This window comes from Felis catus, chromosome B2 (assembly GCF_018350175.1).
Source record: "Felis catus isolate Fca126 chromosome B2, F.catus_Fca126_mat1.0, whole genome shotgun sequence".
Lineage (NCBI taxonomy): Eukaryota > Metazoa > Chordata > Mammalia > Carnivora > Felidae > Felis > Felis catus.
In genome coordinates, this window is record NC_058372.1 from 25331337 (window position 1) to 25350262 (window position 18926).

Genomic DNA, 18926 nt, shown 5'->3' on the forward strand with positions numbered 1-18926 from the left:
CTAGAAATCTCAGAGTGGGGCAGGCAAGGGCATCCTTTGTAGTGTGAAAAGAAACTATGAGAACTCTTTTTTATACTTATTTCCTATGAAAATAAATTACTGGTTTTTAAACGGTTATTTATGTATCTTGAGAGAGAGAAAGTGCATGTGTGCATGCACACACACACACACACACACACACACGCGCGCGCGCGCGCGCGCGCGCAAGAGTGGGGGAGGGGCAGAGGGAGAGGGAAGGAAAGAATCCCAGCAGGCTCCTGCTGTCAGCACACAGCCTGTTGTGGGGCCTGATCCCATGAACTGTGAGATCATGACCTGAGCTAAAATCAAGAGTCTGACACTCAACCAACTGTGTCACGCAGGCACCCCCCAAAATAAATTACTCTTTAAATAAATGTTCAAATGACACTGGTGTCCTCACAGGATGCTTATGTCTTTGGGTCACATGTCATGAATCATTCCATAGAAAGAGAGGTTCATAAAGGAGGAATTGACAGTAGTTTGCTGACCATGTTACCTAGATTTTGCTCCACTGATCTTCACAACTGGGCAAGGGACTTGAAACACTACAGCAAAGAAGTGGTGAAATGAAGGTGATGTTAATGATGTGAACACATAAGGAAATAGCAGAGCTGACACTCTGCTGCTTATGTACACTCTTAGTCGGGCCCGCTGCCAGGTAAGGGAACCACAAGGAACTCCAGTGTGGCAAGATGTTGGCCAAAATAGGGGCGCCTGGGTGGCTCAGTTGGTTGAGCGTCTGAGCCTGATCTCACAGTTTGTGAGTTTGAGCACTTCGTAGAGCTCTATGCTGACAGTTCAGAGCGTGGAGCCTGCTTCGGATTCTGTGTCTCCTTCTCTCTCTGCCCGTCCCCCGCTCATGCTCTGTCTCTCTTTCTCTCTCTCTCAAAAATAAATAAACATTAAAAAATATTTTTAAAAAAGATGTTGGCCAAAATAAGATTAAAAGTTACAGAAAAGTGTATTTGAAATATTAACACCTGATATCATTAATGATGTACCTCAATCTAAGTATATACACCTTAAAATACTGACTTAAAACAATACACACATATAGTTTATATATATATATATATATATATATATATATATATATATATGCTCAACTTTTCTTTTTTTACTGGATAAGCTTGGTGACCATTGCTTTAATGTAATAAATGCAGAACCTGTAGTAGGAAGGAAGAAACTTCTGGGTATGCATAACAGTTCATTGTTTCAGGCAACCAGAGGATATATCACAGATGGTTGAGCTGCATCATCAAGAATGAATGAAATGTCACCAGATGAAGAAGAGAAGAGGTTCATTTCAGGTTGATGGAACAGTATGAGCAGAGACTCAGAGGCTCAGACAACATGACCTAAAAAGGAAAGCAATGGGCAAGTTCAAGTCTTCTAGAATGTACCATGTCTAGGCAGGAGGGTGGCAGGAAACACAGAAAAGGTGGATCACACCCAAATTCCAAAGACTTGAATTCTATGCTAGGAATTTGGACCATGCACTACAAGCTATAGGGAGTTAATAGAGATGAATGAGCAAGATCCGATTAGGAGTTTAGTTGTCTGATATCACTGTCAGTAGTATATTGGCCTGGGGAAGTGTTAGACTAGGCTCTACAAGGATACCTGGAGGTCAGCAAGGAGGAAGTCAAGGCCAGTTAATGGGAAGGTCAAAGGTCTGTCCTGGCAGCACTCCACAAGAAGCCAATCAAACCAGACAGCCCCAAGATGGTAGATGAGATGACAGGAAACTGCTGACTAAATTAGGAAGAAAAAGCATGAAACCCTGCTTTCTGCCCAAGTAATGAATATTCTGCTCCCCTAGGTAACAACTATCAATAAAAGATAAAAACCCAGGGATGCCTGGGTGGCTTAGTGGGTTAAATGCCTGACTGACTCTTGGTTTCTGCCTAGGTCATGATCTCATGGTTCATGGGATCAAGCCCCAGGTAGGGCTCTAAGCTGATAGCACAGGGCCTGCTTGAGATTTTCTCTCTCCTCTCTCTCTGCTCCTCCCCAACTTGTGTGAGCATGTGCATTCACATGCTCTTTTTCTCTCTGCCTCTCTCTCAAAAAAAGAAAAAGAAAAAGAAAAAGAAAAAGAAAAAGAAAAAGAAAAAGAAAAAGAAAAAGAAAAAGAAACCCAACCCCTAGGGCAAGCAACACTCGCCCACTCTCAAGCCCCCAGTTTACTTGGCAACAGAAGGAGCAATAAATGATGATATTGACATTGGTTTTAAGGATATCTACCTATTGGGTTCCTGGGTAGCTCAGTTGGTTAAGTGTCCAACTTCTGCCCAGGTCATGATCTCAGGGTTTGTGAGTTCGAGTCCAGTGTTGGGCTCTGTGCTGACAGCTCAAATCCTGGAGCCTGCTTCTGATTCTGTGTGTGTCTCTCTCTCTGCTCCTCCCCTGCTAGCGCATTCTCTCTCTCTCAAAAATAAACAAACATTAAAAAAAATGTAAAGGATAGCTATCTATCACCACTTATTTTTCATTGGGAAATGTAGAGTCCTATATTAGCACCAAGACAAAAAATGCCGCTTAATATTTAGGAGATACTGAGAAACCAATCTTTTTTTTAGTTCACTTTTAATTGTGGTAAAATGCACAGAACATACAATTTCCATCTTATTCACTACTAAGTGTGAATTCAATGGCATGAAGTACATTCTCTAAAAGCTGTACATCCATCACCACCATCCATCTCCAGAAGTCTTTTCATCTTGCAAAACTGAAACTCTGTCCCCATTAGACACTAACTCTCCATTATCCTCTCTCCTCAGCCCCTGGCAATCACCATTCTTTCTGACTACGAATTTGACTATTCTAGGGACCTCATACACATGAAATCATCAAGCATTTGTCCTTTGATAACTGGCTTATTTCCTTAGCATAATATCTTCAAAGTTCATCTATGTTGTAGCACGTGTCAGAATTTCCTTTTTTTTTTTTTAAAGGATGAGTAATATTCCATTGTATGTGCATGCCACATTTTATTTATTCATCTGTCTATGAATACTTAAGTTCTTCCACCTCTTTGAAGTTGTGTATAATGCTGCTACAAACATGGGTGTACAAATACCTCTTCCTTTTTACTTTAATTTTTTTTAAAGTTTATTTTTTAAGGAGAGAGATACAGAGCATGAATAGGGGAAGGCAGAGAGAGGAAGGCACAGAATCTGAAGCAGGCTCCAGGCTCTGCATGGTCAGCACAGAGCTCCAACTCACAAACTGTGAGACCATGACCGGAACTGAAGTCAGAGGCTTAACCAACTGAGCCACCCAGGCGTCCCTACAAATACCTCTTCAAAACTCTACTTTCAATTCTTTGGGGTGTGTATGAAAACTTTATCTTTTAATAAGTTACAATGTTTTTCCTCTGGGTTATTTTGGTTTTTTTTTTTTAATTTTTTTTTCAACGTTTATTTATTTTTTTTGGGACAGAGAGAGACAGAGCATGAACGGGGGAGGGGCAGAGAGAGAGGGAAACACAGAATTGGAAACAGGCTCCAGGCTCTGAGCCATCAGCCCAGAGCCTGACGCGGGGCTCGAACTCATGGACCGAGAGATCGTGACCTGGCTGAAGTCGGACGCTTAACCGACTGCGCGACCCAGGCGCCCCTATTTTGGGTTTTTAAAAAACCTTTTAATGCTTATTTATTTTTGAGACAGTGAGAGAGAGACAGAGCCTGGAGTGGGGGAGGGGTGGAGAGAGAGAGGGAGACAGAATCTGAAGCAGGCTCCAGGTTCTGAGCTGTTAGCACAGAGCCTGATGCTGGGCTTGAACTCACACTCGAACTCATGCTCAAACTCATGCTTGAACTCATGAGAACTCATGAGTTGTGAGATCATGAGCCCAAGTCAGACACTTAACGGACTGAGCCACTCAGGCACCCCTCCTCTGGGTTATTTTGAAAGAGGTAGGTTCCCTTAATGCATTATTTTCTTGAAAACGTAAGGAGAATATGCACTGGCACTCCAAAGTAGGCTGGGCATGTCAAGAGAAGAGTTCCTGTTCAGAAGCTGACCTATTTCTTTCTTCTGTGAAGACATAGCTAAAGTCCACCAGGCATCCAAATCCAAGAGGCAAGGGGGTTACCATATGTATCTATATCTATCTGAATATGAGTGTTTTAATTTTATTCAAATGGCAAGCAAAGGTCTAGGGGCCCATGTAGAAGAGAAACTGTGAGCTGCCTGGCTGTCTGCGAGCAGCAGCTGCTGGTGGAAGTTTCTAAGGTGTGGTGACAGAACTGCCATCGCATGAATCCACAGCAGTCTGCCACTGCCACTTAAAATGGCTCCCGAATGTATCTTCTTGTGTGCAATTCATTTCATTAGGGATTTATTTATAAACTTGTCTACTGCACGGACTGCACCTTGCAAGCTGCACCCTGTCAAGCTTAGTATTTTATAATGTTCCCATTTAAGTGTACTCTCTACTCCTGTATTTCTGCTTTTGCACAGTCTGGCTCTGTATCTGAGATGCCATTTACCTAGGATTCACAGAGCGAGCATTCTCTGGCTTGCCCTCCCCCAGCCTAAGAGTCTTACAGATCATTGATACACTGGGGGAGGAGGGGCTGCTTATAAAAGGGCGCCGGCGCCTTGGAAAGCCGGGTTCTACTCCCTCTGCGCATTTGTATGACAAAGAAGGCAAATCTCTTCCGTGAAAGCTCAGCACTCTCAGCCTGCAATGAGGCCTTTTTAACCCAAATTCGAACGCAGGCAACGGGAAAGCAGCCAGCTTTACCAAGGAACAAAAGTAAATATTTCCGCACTGCCCTGCATTCACGGGCTCGCAATTTTCTCTGCTCATTCCACTCTTTTGTTACCTGGGCCGGCTGGTCCCCACAGAGCCCCACGACTGCGGAAGGTCAAGGGCTCTGAGACTCACAGCCCCGCAACCCTTGGACCAAATAGCACGGGGCCGACTCTGCCGGGAACTGCTGGCTTTTCCTCAGGGGAGGGGAAGGCCTGGGAGTGGGGGGAGGACAGTGGGATATGAACAGAGAGAATGACAAAGCCGAGAAAGCGCAGGTCTCAGTGGAGCCTAGGAAGCCCCCGCACCACCTTCTCCCCACAGTCACAACATAGGGCTGCGACCCCTTCCCCTGGGCAGTTGACTTCTTTACAAAGAAGTTAGGATTGGTAGCTTTCCAATACCTCTAGCTGGAGAGTATTGGGAAGAGTTAAAAAAAGAAAGAAAAGAAAAGAAGAAGGAAATAATGATGGATTTGCGGTCTCTTTCAATCTCTCTTCATTCATTGGCCAAGTGTCGGTTGCCTAGGAAACCGCGTGCATCTCGCTGCGGAGTAGGCTGTTAGGCTAACCGGGCTTGGAGCTGTGTATTCAGTGGTGACTGCAGAAAGGCAGTAAGGAAATGCGAAAGCTAGAGGTCTTGTGATTTCAATAAGCGTGTAAAACAAACAAACAAAAAAATCTTGCTTTAAGGAAACAATGCTTTAAAAATTCACTACCAATTCAGCTGTACAGTACTCCCTACCAGACTTCAATTAATTAAAACAGTGACTCTACGTGTACTAATAGATAAATGCAAAATCACTTGAGAATTTGCCATTTAAATACTCTCAATGTTGTGAGGGCAAATATAATTTTAATTGCTTAGGGGGTATCCTACCTCAGCCATACAATCAGTTATGCATAAAATAAATGTTGAATTTTATTTTACACCAAGTTATGTCTACAACTTCTGGTGAAGGGAAAATTTAGAAATATTAGCATATCATTAAAGCCACTTAGCCTGTAAGTGATGGTGAAATACACAGTTCTGACACCTTTAACGCCTGATATACAATGACCTAGATGGAGAGGAATTCTGTGTAATTCACAAAAAGAAATGCTGGAAGACGCAAAGGCGGCCGGATCTCTTTCCCTCACCAGCCTCTCCTCAGGAACTATACGGAATAAGAATGATAAGGATCAGAAGATAAACTGAAAGGTCTGGCTGTCACCAACGTAAAATCAGCTTCTTGTGAAAATAAAAATGTGCAGCAGCATAAATCCAAAAAGGGCGGGGTGTGGGGGGGAGGCAGGGGGAGATGTAAAACCGAGAACAAGAATGCCAGCTTCGCAGCGGCTGGGGGTGGGCGACAGTACCCGCAAATGTGTGAAAGGAAGGGCTTCGAGTTCCAGCCTCACTCTATCCCAAGCCTTTTCCCCCCGAAGTAAACCCGAGAGGAAAGGGTCCTTTTATCCACATAATCGTGAGCTCACGCTTTCACCCGACACTCCGCGGAAATCTGGCTCTGAAACCGAAGCTGAGAAAATAAACCGTTAGGTGAGGGAGGCTGGAGGCCGGCTCAAATTTCCCGGCATGGAGCCGATCCCCTGGAGCCCCGTGCGCCAGGGTTACCGCTCGGCCCTGGTAGCCAGGCGCTAACCGCTCAGTGAGCGTCTACACTGGGCGCGGGTGCCACCCTCGCTGGGTTCCTTCCCGCACGCCTCGGTCCCATCGCAGCCGCCCTCCAGGTCCGGGTGCTGACACCAACCACAGCTCTTGCGGCCCCAACGTGGCCCCCTTCCCCGAGGCCTAGGGGCCCGGAAGACGGGATTGCAGACTGAGCCCTGTTTTTAACTTGCTGTGTGACCTCGGGAGTCGTTCACCCTGGACGTTTCTGCATCTGTAGGAGCTGGATTAGAAACTCGGGGTCCTGGGTCCTTGGAACCCCGCAAGTGCGGCATGTGGGCGGACCTTCGGCTCCTCTGCCTCTCTCCCGACCCCCTCCTAACCCCAAGAAGGGAAGCCGCGTCTGGGGAATTCTGAAGGTTCAGTCTGGGCGCCATGGGTGTCTGGGGGAGGCTGGGCTTTTGTTCTCTCGGTTTCTCTTTGTGCACTGGAATTGAGTTGAAAGCCCCTCTTCCACCTCCCAGCGGGAAAGAAAGGCGGTGACAGCTTGCTGATAGTTCTGGGAGGGTCTCACTCAACAGCTGCAGGCTCCGCTCCCCCACGGGAACCCGGGTCATTCGGCCCTTCTCGCCAGAGGATGAAAAAGGGTCAAGTCACCTTGCAGGCGACCGGTCCTGAGTCGACAAGGGGAAGGGTCCTGCACCCATGATATTGCAGGGGTCAGGTTCCAGGTCCGTAGTAAACATTTCATGCACGCTTTCAACTCTCACCCTTAAACACAAGCAGATTCCGCACCCCGCCCCCAATACACACGTACACACGAAAAGTAACAAAGAGATAATCTCCTTCGACTACCTACAAACTGTGGATTTTAAAGTGTCAGTGCTCAGAGTCTGCGCACGCGCTCTGTACGCGTCAGGGTCTCGGGTGGCCTCTCCCTCGCTGTGCCGCAGTTTTTAGGCGTGTCCCTCACCCCCAAGCAGTAGCACCAAGGTTGGGGACCTCGTGGCAGGCAGGCAGCAGGGTCCAGCACCTGATGAAAGATAAGAGTGTTAGCGGTGGAGCGGGCGATGATCACCCTCGAAACCCATCTCCTTAGTGGACAATAGATGAACCAAATCCAGACAGGAGGAGTGCCTGGGGTGTGATTTTTAAATACTCAGTTGTGAGAGGTATCCCACATATTTGTGAGCCCTTTGTTCTGCCGCAGCCCCGCCCCCTGCACCCCACCCACTTTCTGACCACTGGACAGTACCAGTGCGTGGACAGCCACACCCACCCCATCTACTCCCAAGGAACAAAAGCCAGTCCCTGGGGTGGAAGGGTCTTTGGTACCAGCCAGGGAGCTGGGGAGTCTTGGAGAGAGTCGGGTGGGGCTGGAGGGGGCGCGGAGGTCGCCCCACCCCTGGATGCAGCAACCGCAAGCGAGAGGGAGCCAGAAGCCCTTAACAGAGACAAAAGAGAGAGCTAGTGGATGCTGGGGGAGGGGTGGAGAGCCCCCTGGGGCTCCTGGGCTTTGGATGTCCAGGGGCACTGTTCTTCAGACCCCAAAAGCCTTATCACACACGATTTTCCTGTGGGCTCGCGTGTGTCCCAAGGCTCTGTGTGACCGGGGTTCGGCCGCTGGACAGTCGGTGGTTTCTAGGGTTGGGGAAAGAGGCAGTGGTCTCACGAGGGACGGGTAGCTTAGAGATCCCTGGCCGTTGGCTGAGGGGGCGCCTCAATCAACGCTGGCAGAGCAACCTGCCACATATGCCCTCCACCTCAACCTTCCACCTGCCAGCCTCCGGAGCACCGTGCGCTCCTTTCCAGAGCACCTGAGGGCCTCTCCACCTGCTCCAGTCTCCCTGCTCACCCCATCTAGTACCAGCTGTCCCCCCATCACCGGCCTACCACACGGGTTACCCTAGCTTCGCCCACCTCCCGCCCTCAGTTCCCTCACCTACCCCCAATTCTCAGTACCCATCTCTTCCACCTCCCCCCATCCAAGTCCTAGACAATGCCCACGCCCCCACCCTACTACCCTAAGCCCCCAGCCCTCGCCTGGTCCGCAAGCCTGTGCTGATTGGCTGCGGGCCCAATGTCCAGCCCCCGGGATGGTCCTTGGGGCTCGGAGCATTACGTCAGCTGGGCCTGGAGAGCGCTAGCGCGAAGGGGACTGGGGGGCTCCGGCTGGGGGCGCGGCCTACGCAGGCTGCCCCACCCTCCCTGCATAAAAGGCCCAGTCCGCCGGGCCGACGTTCTCAGCCAGTCGGTTCCCGAGCGCGTTCCCGGTGACCCCACAGTGGGTGTTTAAGGGAGGACGGACAGACTGACCAGACGCCGACCAGGGCCAGAAGAAGCTAGCTTAACACCATGCGTGAGATCGTGCACATCCAGGCGGGCCAGTGTGGCAACCAGATCGGCGCCAAGGTGGGCGCGCCGCGCCGGGAGGGGTCGGGGGGTGGTGGGGTGCCTTCGCCTGCAGCCCCTCGGGGTTCCCGGGTGCGAGCCTCGACCTGAGCAGGCCCTGGGTTCCCCAAGAACAGACCTTGCCGGCTGCTTTGTGCGGCGGTGTGGGGCGTGGGCTCGGAGGCGACTTGGAGGGGGGAGGAACCTCTCTTTCATTTTTGCTGTAACTCATTTGGAATCCCGGCCACTCCTCGGTCTCCGCTTCCTCCCTGCTCCTTACTCGGCAAGGCAAGCGTGCCTGGAGAAGGCTCGGGTGTGTCCCCGAGGCTGTGCGCGCGGGTTTACCGGAGGGGCAGAGACTCCCGGAGAAGTGGTTTTACCCGCTGGAACCCCAGGCGAGCTGTGGGGGAGGGGAGGAGAGCGATTGTCTAGAGGTCTCAGGACGTGCTTTGAATCCCAAACCACCCTCCTTCCGCTGCCTCCGGTCCCTGCTCCCCAGCCCACCCCCTCCGCGCCCGCCTCCTGCTGCCGCACGCAGCTGCGACTCTGAGCGCGCAATTCCGCAGTCGCTGGAGCCCGCAGCTTGCTGGCTGCCCCCCTCGACCCCGCCCCGACGAGACTCCCACCTCCTGCCGCCGGCAGCTGTTCGCCGGGGAAACGCCCAATTTCAACTTTCTCACCCTGTAAAATACAAGCCTTGAGGCTGGGCCGGGTCACGCTGCCTGAAAGTTTGGGTTTTTGCAACTGAGTCGAGGGCTTTTCATTGTGAGAACCAAGCTCTCTGAGAGGTCGGGCGTGGCTAAATGCAAACTTTTTTCTGTGTCTTAGTTTTGGGAGGTCATCAGTGATGAGCATGGGATCGACCCCACTGGCAGTTACCATGGAGACAGTGACTTGCAGCTGGAGAGAATCAATGTGTACTACAACGAAGCCACTGGTAATTGCTTTACACCTGTCCCCCAGGCCGCCCTTCAGTTTTTTACTCTCTAGTCCCCAGGACTAACTCCAGGAGTGTGGCCCCAGGGGAGGAGGACTCTAGGATTCAGGATTCCCACTTTACACTGCATGATTTCAGTGGGTTCCCCGGTTCACAACCAAAGCCTTTGAGCCCCTCCTATGTCCTTTGTTGGGGACAAGAGCAGTGCCTGCAAAAAGGAGAAAAGCCTTTCTCTTTAGAGCTCTCTGCCTATGTGTCTAAGTCCAGCTGTGTTCCCTGCAGGTAACAAATACGTACCTCGGGCCATCCTGGTGGATCTGGAGCCAGGCACCATGGACTCGGTCAGGTCTGGACCATTTGGCCAGATCTTCAGGCCAGACAACTTCGTGTTTGGTGAGTGACTGGCATGGCTGATGGCTTGGGGGGCTCATTTGACAGCTCAGGGTGGAGGGGTGTATGACTGCCCAAGGGAGAAAGTAGCTTACTGTGTGAAGAACATCCCTGTTGTGTGTGCCAGTTCAGTCTTCGTGTCGGCTAAAACAATTTGCCTTTCAGCCTTAATAGTCAGGTATTCCTAGCCTTTCTTATTTATAATTATATGTATAACCACATATTTTAATTGTCTGGTCATTTTGGTGATAATCTGAAGTAATCCTAACACTGACTCATTGATCTACATGAAGGGGTTTAAGGTAAAAAAAAGAATTTAATCCAGTCATCAGTGACTTACGAAGTCTCTCCCTCTGGCAGGCCAGAGCGGTGCTGGAAACAACTGGGCAAAGGGCCACTACACTGAGGGAGCCGAGCTGGTCGACTCGGTCCTGGACGTGGTGAGGAAGGAATCAGAAAGCTGTGACTGTCTGCAGGGCTTCCAGCTGACCCACTCGCTGGGGGGCGGCACAGGGTCAGGGATGGGCACCCTGCTCATCAGCAAGATCCGGGAGGAGTACCCCGACCGCATCATGAACACCTTCAGCGTCATGCCCTCGCCCAAGGTGTCAGACACGGTGGTCGAGCCCTACAACGCCACCCTGTCGGTGCACCAGCTGGTGGAAAACACAGATGAAACCTACTGCATCGACAACGAGGCGCTGTACGACATCTGCTTCCGTACCCTGAAACTGACCACCCCCACGTACGGCGACCTCAACCACCTGGTGTCGGCCACCATGAGCGGGGTGACCACCTGCCTGCGCTTCCCGGGCCAGCTGAACGCCGACCTGCGCAAGCTGGCCGTGAACATGGTGCCCTTCCCGCGCCTGCACTTCTTCATGCCCGGCTTCGCGCCGCTCACCAGCCGGGGCAGCCAGCAGTACCGCGCGCTGACGGTGCCCGAGCTGACCCAGCAGATGTTCGACTCCAAGAACATGATGGCCGCGTGCGACCCGCGCCACGGCCGCTACCTGACCGTGGCTGCCATCTTCCGCGGCCGCATGTCCATGAAGGAGGTGGACGAGCAGATGCTCAACGTGCAGAACAAGAACAGCAGCTACTTCGTCGAGTGGATCCCCAACAACGTGAAGACGGCCGTGTGCGACATCCCGCCGCGCGGCCTCAAGATGTCGGCCACCTTCATCGGCAACAGCACGGCCATCCAGGAGCTGTTCAAGCGCATCTCGGAGCAGTTCACGGCCATGTTCCGGCGCAAGGCCTTCCTGCACTGGTACACGGGCGAGGGCATGGATGAGATGGAGTTCACCGAGGCCGAGAGCAACATGAACGACCTGGTGTCCGAGTACCAGCAGTACCAGGACGCCACGGCCGACGAGCAGGGCGAGTTCGAGGAGGAGGAGGGCGAGGACGAGGCTTAAGCTCGCCGTGTAAAGCGGGTTAGGGAAAGCTGAGAAGGAAAAGCACGGGGGAGGGGGGCTTAGTGGTGAAAATCTCGTGGCAGTCGAAGGAAAGAAGCATGGTCTTCTCTAGGTGTGTGCGCGGCATCTCTGGTGCTCTTCACTGTTGCCTGTCATTTGGTTTCCTTTCTTTTTGTAATATTGACGACATCAATGTAACATTTGAGCTATTTCTGAACTACTGTTGTAACGGCTAAAATCACATAAACGTTTGTGTCCTAATGGTGTCCTCTCTTCTGCCTCCTTCTCTTTATTGAGTTCTTTATTGCCATTTGAATGTACCGTTTGGAACACATTACATTAAATTCTTCCTCTAGCAAAGGGAAGGGATGGGTGAAAATGAATTTACCGATGGCATGCTAAAATTGAACCAACCACAGTCATACCCAGCTGAAGATGTGACATCAACCCGAATTTGTAAATGCCTTTAAATATTTTATTAGTTGAAAGGTTGCCTACTTGAAAGCCAACTAAGTGTCCTTTCATGTAGAAATCCTACTGTGTCTTCACTTGCTTTACCAAAAAAAATTTTTTTTGAATAAGTTACTGCGTGCAAACAGCACAAAATTCTAAAGGATAGAGAGTGGAAAGTACGTCTCTTCCTCCTGTGTTTCTTGCTACACTTTTCCTCCCCGGAGGGCAACCATTCTTATCATTGTTCTTTCCTGAATCCTTGCAGAAATATCCCATATATCTTCAAATCTGGGTAGATTATTCCCTTTTTTTCCCTTCACACATTTTATGATAGGAACACTGTTCTGCTGACTCTTCTTCACTGAACAGTTTATCTTCAAAATATAGAGAGCTTCCCTCCTTTAAATGGATACACAGTATTGTGCCATACTTTATTTAACCAGTTCCCTACCAATGGACATGTAGGTTGTTTACACTTTTTTCCTACAGTATAGTGCCACAATAAATAATTTTGTGTATATGTCATTGTGTGTATGAGAATAGCTATCCCGTAAATTTTTCCATGGAAATTTTCTGCCAAGTTGTGTCATGCTCTGCCTTAGTTTGGGCTGGTCAGTTTCTTATTTGGGGAAGAGAAGCGGAGAGTAAGTTATAAACAAAGGTACAAAATTTGTTTACATACCCTTATAGAAAGAAAAGTAAATAAAACACTGGAGCTATAATTTTTCTGATTTTTTAAACAAATGCAAAATTGGAAAAATTATTATTTTAAATCTGACCCTGTATTTATTTCATTCTACTTGCTGACCCTGTATTTATTTCATTCTACTTGCTTCTATTCCTACACAAATGTTTTTTTTTGTTTGTTTGTTTTAATTAATTAATTTATTTTTTAAGGATTTTTTTTTTTACATTTACTTATTTTTGAGAGACAGAGTGAGCAGGGGAGGGGCAGAGAGAGAGAGGGAGACACAGAATCAGAAGCAGGCTCCAGGCTCCGAGCTGTCAGCACAGAGCCCAATGTGGGGCTCGAACCCACAAACCGTGAGATCATGGCCTGAGCTGAAGTCCGACACTCAACCGACTGAGCCACCCAGGTGACCCTGTTTTTTTTTTTTTTTTTAAGAAGGAGGAGGAGGAGAAAAGATGAGGGGTGGGTAAGGGATTTCTGTTTTAAAGAGGCTGAGGTATTCATGAAAACAGTTCCAAAGAAAAAGTGTGAGCAGCGTCATTCTAAATGGTGTGAAAACGGCCCTCACAATGGAAAAGAGCAGCAGTTTACTTTACAAGAATTATATATTATAAAAACTAGACCTAGTGATGAGTAGGGGCACGAGTCAAGAGTCAGTGACTTCTGTTTCAATATTCTGTATTTAACAATGAACTGGCTGGTGCCATTCCTGCTGGGCTGATGTAAAGCTTCCAACAACCTAATTGAAGGGGAACATTGGTTTTAAATGCCCTGAACACTTGGGTCAGCTGCCAGGGCCCCCTGGATCCTTGGCCATGCATTCCCCACAACCTGTCAGACACATGATCTAGTGACTTTGGAGAAGACAGGGATCACTGCCAGGTGCTTCTTGGCATATTGTAAGTATCCTGCCTCTTTCGCACCTTGTGAGAAGGGGACAGGCAGGCACCCAGCAGGCCAGCCTGCTAGCCTGTCAGCATACCCAGGTCTGTGTGCTGCTAGGCCTTACTTCCACATGATCAGAACAGTGGGTGCCAGACTGACCAGTCCAAGCAGATGTTCTGGGGCAAAGCTTTAAAAGCACAGTTGTATACTATGACTTGGAATGCATACTTAGGAAAACAGTTCAAAAGCAAGAAAATGCAGACTAACACTTAGATTAAAAGATACTTTTTGAAACTCTTAGTTTCTTTTGTTGCATTACCATTGTACATTGATGGAATTTGTAGTGGTGGGGATAGTCATGGCAGTGGGGCTGGTGGGGCTGGTGGTGGTGGTGCTGAGTGTATGTGTGTACGTGTATGTGTGTGGGTTTTCACCCCTCAACAAAGGAAATGTTCTATTGCTCCCTGAGGTGCCACCAAGAGGATATTCACTATTAGGCAGACACAGTATCCAAATTATAAAACCCACTGGGATGTGATGCAGGATTCAAAGGTTGGGATTCAAAGGTTGGGGTTAGGGAGGAGAAGCTGGAGTTACCTTGAGGTCCTTCCAAGAATCTGAGAAGGAACAGAAATCCCATATGTTCCAAATTTGCCTGCCCCTCTACATCAGCCCCAGAGGTGATCTTAGACTATGTTGGAGCTCCCATTTCATCACAAGTGTGTTCAATTAATCGAAATTTGAACCAAAAGTAACCTTAAGAGATCATCTAGCTTGACCTCTTTATTTTGGAAGGGAAGAGATTGAAGCTCAGTGACTTTTGTCTAAGGTCACTGGACTTTTTCTGTACAAATCAGATCTTGGACTCAGTGTTCTTCTCTCCACAACATCTCTCAGGTTCTGTTATATACAAGGCCACATGAAAACGAGAAAGAGAAATGTCCTGGCTTCCAGAAAAAAATTCCAGTGCAACTCAACCTCCCTGGATAGGTTGGGCACAGATGAAATGCTGAAGGGCCTTCGTCTCTAGTGGCATCACTATTTGACTGATGATGCTGAATTTCCTGGTTCTAAAACACTGCAGATACACTGTTCTAGTGTAATCATGGTGGCTAGAATGTTCTGTCGGGGGATGGTTGCTGTGAAAACGAGTAGGAAGTTAATGAGTAGGAAGTAGCACATTGGAGTGCCACCTTCTACACATCCCCATTTTAGTTAAGATGTGACTTATATACTAGACAAAGCTGTTTGACAACTACTGTAATGCTGATTTCCTTACAGTGTTTAAGAGAGATTCTATCATGTAGTCATGCTTTTTTTAAATGCACCTCAAAGTTGAGCTATTACCTTGAAAATTGGCCCACTCATACCTTTGTTTCTTAGAAGCTTCCCCCCCCCCCCCCCCATCTTCCCTGTTCCTCATGTTTTTCTTCAGGCATGCTTGCCAACACATACCCAGAGAAGCCTATTTGGGTGCAGTCTATTTCACTCAAAATGTTTCATAGTCATATTTTCTTTTCCTTTTAACTGAGATAGAATTTACAGGCCATAAAAATTCACCTGCAGAAGAGTACAAATCAGTGAGTTTTATTATATTCACAGAGTTGTGCAACTATTACCACTGTGTAATTGCAGGGCATTTTCATCACCCAAAAAAACAAGCCCCATGCCCATTGGCAGACCTTCCCTCTCCCCTCTTCCTCCAGCCCCTTGGCAACCACTACTCTTTCTGACACTATGGATTTGCCTAGTCTAGACATTTCATGTAAATGGAATCATACACTCTGGTTTTTTTGTGTCTGGTTTTTTTTTTTTTTTTTTTTACTTTGCATAATGTTTCCAAGGGTCATCCATGCCATAGCATGTGTCAGTGCCTCAGTCCTGTTTATGGATGAATATTATTCCATTGCATGGATATGCCACATTTTGTTTATCAGTTCGTCACTTGGTGGACATTTAGGTTGTTTCCACTTTTTAGCTACCAAGAATAATGCTGCTGGGCACCTGAGTGGCTCAGTTGGTTAAAGGTCCGACACAGTTTTGGCTTAGGTCATGATCTCATGGTTTGTGGGTTCGAGCCCCACGTTGGGCTTCATGCTGACAGTGTGGAACCTACTTGGGATTCTCTCTCCCCATCTCTCTCTGTCCCTCCCCTGCTTGCTCTCTCACTGTCTCTCAAAATAAATAAATAAACTTAAAAAATTAAAAAAATAATAACACTGCTATAAATATTCTTGTACGTGTGTGTGTGTGTGTGTGTGTGTTTCTCCTGGCTATATACCTAGGAGTGGAATTGTAGGGTCACATGTAACTCTATGCTCATAATCATTTTAACTTCCACCTAACGATGTAAATGCTTTTGAATTTGCCCAGATGGCCAAGATAAAATAGAGATTAGGAAAGCCTTGGGATTTTGTACTTGTGCACTCATATAGAGTCTTAATATTGTATAGTTAGAGGAATGGAGGGGACTGTAGAGATCTAAGCAAAGAAGGGGGGGAAGAGGGAGGGTAAAAAGGTACCTTCTAGCTAAGTAAGCCACCTTAAAGATAATGTCAGGAGTCCCCCCAAAGACTTCTTCTTCCATTGCATTGGCTACCCTTTTTGCAGGGAAGGCTGTACAAATAGGCTTTTAGATGGACACATTATCCCCCCAATAATTTAGAGGTTCTGTTAGAAAGGAAGAAGTGGAGAATGGACACTGGATGGGAAACTGGCAGTTTCTTTCATAATTAAAAAGTGGTCAAGAAGTGACATTAACCCAGATCTCTCAGCTCCTTTCCAGTGCTCTCTGTAGATATAAGTTTGCAAAGGGCTTCATGTTTAAAGTGCTCATTTTCCAAAGCAGAGAGCTGAAGACCGAATGAAAGATTTCTTTTCTTGTCTTGTCTTTTTTTAAGTAGGCTTCACACCCAGCGCAGAGCCCAACTCATGACCCTGAGATCAAAACCTGAGCTGAGATCAAGAGTCAGATGCTTAACCGACTGGGCCACCCAGATGCCCCTGAAAGAAGATGTCTCTTCTTCAGGATTACAATATTTAGAAAATTTAGAGTCAAATTTCTAAATCAAAATGTTTACTTAGTTCTCAGCATTTCTAATTTGTGATCAACTGATGACAACACACATTCATGACTTCTAGAGAAATTCCTTTCAAAGATCTATAATGAAATGTTCGTAGTAGTAGGTTGTGCTGATCGTGAACATTTGGCCTATAGGCCAAAGCAATAGGATTTTTCTTTCATGAATGTATTTCACTGTGACTTGCAAACTTGATCACTGAGGAGAAAGAACCAAAGCTACTTTGGTGAACTGAGTGGGAGGAGAGGGCACCAGGGAACACACCAGGCATGAGCAACTGTGGGGCCACATGGGTCACATGGAAGAAATTATGAGAGACACCTGCTCAGGAAGATACTGGTAGGCGTCAGTGACTAGTGCAAGTCAAAGGGCTAGAGGGCCAGCCCATGCCAGGGAATCTGAGATACCCACATCCAGAAGTAGCTGGGAATCTTGGAGGTCAGCTGAGAGGGACAAGCTTTCAGAGGTTAGGACAGGAAGAGTCAAACATTAAGTAGGAAAGATTGTTTAAAGTTAATGCTCTGACAAGTGAACTATGCCTAAGTGAGCCAGATCTAGAGAACCAAGTTACCAGACTCTGCTTTCCTTTAGATCTCTGGGTAGTTAGGCATGATTTTAGGGTCTCATTTACAGGAAAGAGGAAGGGAATCAACATTTACCAAATGCCTACCATGTGCTAGGAATGTTATTGCAGAGACTATAGTGTAGAATGTGAAATACCTCATTTATGTCATTTATTAACTTCGGGTCCTTAACAAGCTACCCCCCCCCACACACACACCTCTCTAAATCCTCCTATAAAACAGAGTTCTTAATATCTACTTATCAGAGGTTTAAATGTCATTGAGGTATATACAGTGATAAGAAAGTGATAATGATCAGTATTAATCGAATGTGAACTGTTTGTTACACATTTTTCTCATTTCATCCTACAGAAATGCTATATAGTTTAGGTGCTTTTGACTGAGTCCAAGATAATTTAAAAGTTTGCTCATGAAAAGGTAAGTTTTGGACGGGGCGCCTGGGTGGCACAGTTGGTTAAGTGTCCGACTTCAGCCAGGTCACGATCTCGCGGTCCAGGAGTTCGAGCCCCGCGTCAGGCTCTGGGCTGATGGCTCGGAGCCTGGAGCCTGTTTCCGATTCTGTGTCTCCCTCTCTCTCTGCCCCTCCCCCGTTCATGCTCTGTCTCTCTCTGTCCGAAAAATAAATAAATGTTTAAAAAAAAAAAAAAAAGAAAAGAAAAGGTAAGTTTTGGAAATTATCGACTCACATAATCAAAAAGTCCAGGGGCAGATCTTTCAAGTTCCACCATGATTACATCTGGAGCCTCTAAATATGTTATCAGAACTTTTTCCTTTATTACTGTCCTGCCTCCGCATTCTGTTTCAGCTTCATTCTTTGGCAGGCTTTCCCCACATAGTGGCACCTTTAGGCTCATTTCTACCCACCCTATTGCTAGAGAACCAAAGAAAAGAAGAAGGTAGACTGGTCAGAACTGTGTCAGGTGCCCACCCCTGAATCAGTAATGCGAGAAAGGAAAAGACACACTGATCAACCAACTACCTGTATCATGTGCCCTCCTAGCATGTGTGCAAGGAAGGGCCACATGACTGACAGTCTCATCGTTTAGGGAACCGACAGTTTCTAAAAGAATTCAGACTTAGATTAAACAATTTGCCCCAAATCACTCGGCTCTAAGTGGAGGATCTGGATGTAAACCCCAGGGATTTCTGACTCCAAAGTGCATGATATTTGCAGCACAACACCAAAAAAGTGACGAGAGCCACATATAAAGGGATATCTAGAGCAGCAGGTGAGGACACATGCCTGATACACAGATAAGCAAATCTTCAGATGTTCCATCTTGACTAGCGACTCAAGTCTAACTTCAAAGAACTGGACCATCTGGCAAACCTCTTTACCTCCCTTATTAGTTTCCAATATTCTGCACGAATACTTTCTTTTATTAATTTCTCCAACTAAAATGTCACACTTCCTCTTCTCCATCCTTCACCATTGTAGATACCATCCTCCCCCCTGAAGAATATCCTGTTTTACTTCTCTTCCCAAAATGCTTTTCAGCTCTTAGCATTATACTAAGGTTCTACTTCTTCTCAGAAAACTTTCTTTACCTGATGCCTCATGTGGCACATTCTTTGCATTTTGTATAATAAAAGCCTAGTCCTAGGAGCCAGGCCATTTCAACTCCAGTCCTAACATTTTCACCTTCAATTTTGGTTATTGTTCGTTGGTTCTCTATTATGAGTGAGGTTTTTTTATTCCATTT

General features: G+C 47.3%; 1 protein-coding gene and 1 long non-coding RNA gene across 2 annotated transcripts; one reads left to right on the forward strand and one right to left on the reverse strand.

Moving 5' to 3' along the window:
* Window positions 1–5621: 5621 nt before the first annotated feature.
* Window positions 5622–9278, reverse strand: LOC109499595. The gene is made up of 2 exons (XR_002156939.3): window positions 8922–9278; window positions 5622–7424 (listed from the first exon to the last, which is right to left on the reverse strand). It is a non-coding gene; the product is annotated as an uncharacterized LOC109499595 (long non-coding RNA).
* TUBB2B (tubulin beta 2B class IIb) lies at window positions 8613–11791 on the forward strand. The gene is made up of 4 exons (XM_003985847.5): window positions 8613–8803; window positions 9611–9719; window positions 10002–10112; window positions 10470–11791. The coding sequence occupies exons 1-4, from the start codon at window positions 8747–8749 to the stop codon at window positions 11528–11530; spliced, it is 1338 nt and encodes a 445-aa protein (XP_003985896.1). The 5' UTR covers window positions 8613–8746; the 3' UTR covers window positions 11531–11791.
* Window positions 11792–18926: the final 7135 nt, after the last annotated feature.